General features: G+C 46.2%; 1 protein-coding gene across 1 annotated transcript; it reads left to right on the top strand.

Annotated features, from left to right (window-relative positions):
- Positions 1 to 235: 235 nt before the first annotated feature.
- On the top strand, positions 236 to 664 carry TM35_000261170 (putative receptor-type adenylate cyclase; the record flags this gene model as incomplete). The annotated part of the gene is made up of 1 exon (XM_029027854.1): positions 236 to 664. A coding segment is annotated over one exon (429 nt), but the record flags the coding sequence as incomplete, so codon positions are not given.

Genomic DNA, 664 nt, shown 5'->3' with positions numbered 1-664 from the left:
AAATAGCTCTGTAAAGCTGTTATGGTTAAAACTACTCAATTATCCAGTTTCCCAAAATCATGTAAATGCTGGGTTTAATGCCTCGCTTTGGTCCCGTAACTTCACTGTGGCTGGTGGCATACATGTTGAGATTGTGACGAAGGAGACGACAGTTGAGGATGCCGGTGATACTGTTGACAAGGCGCTGAGCGAAGACCCTGATATCCTGGCATTTAAGGGCCCTTTTTCTGATTCGATGCTCAAGGTTGTCATGCCTGCTATTGAGAGTCATGGTGTTGTGGCGTTCGCCCCATTCACTGGTTCAAGTGCTGTGAGGAAGTGGAGTCCCAATGTATATTTTACCCGTGCTGAACGTGCAGCGGAAGTACTTGCACTCGTGCGCTATATTGTCAATTATCTTTTGTTAAATCGTGTGGGATTCATGTACCTGCAGGGTGTTTCGTTTGGTGATCAATCATATGAGCAGGTATTACGACTCATGTCTTCTATGGGATATGCGCTTAGTGGCGTGTTTACACTGAAGAGCTCTCTTAGTGAACCTGCTGATGATGCTGTGTTCAATGCTACGTGGGAGGCGTTTGCGGACACTCGTCCACAGGCTGTGATTGTGTTTGGTGCTCCTGTTAATGATACTGCGAAGTTCATAATGAGGATGCTGACAGAC

This window comes from Trypanosoma theileri (assembly GCF_002087225.1).
Source record: "Trypanosoma theileri isolate Edinburgh chromosome Unknown TM35_Tth_26_V1, whole genome shotgun sequence".
NCBI classification, from domain to species: Eukaryota; Euglenozoa; class Kinetoplastea; order Trypanosomatida; family Trypanosomatidae; genus Trypanosoma; species Trypanosoma theileri.
The sequence above is the reverse complement of the archived record's forward strand: the minus strand, read 5'-3'. Positions and strand labels throughout refer to the sequence as shown.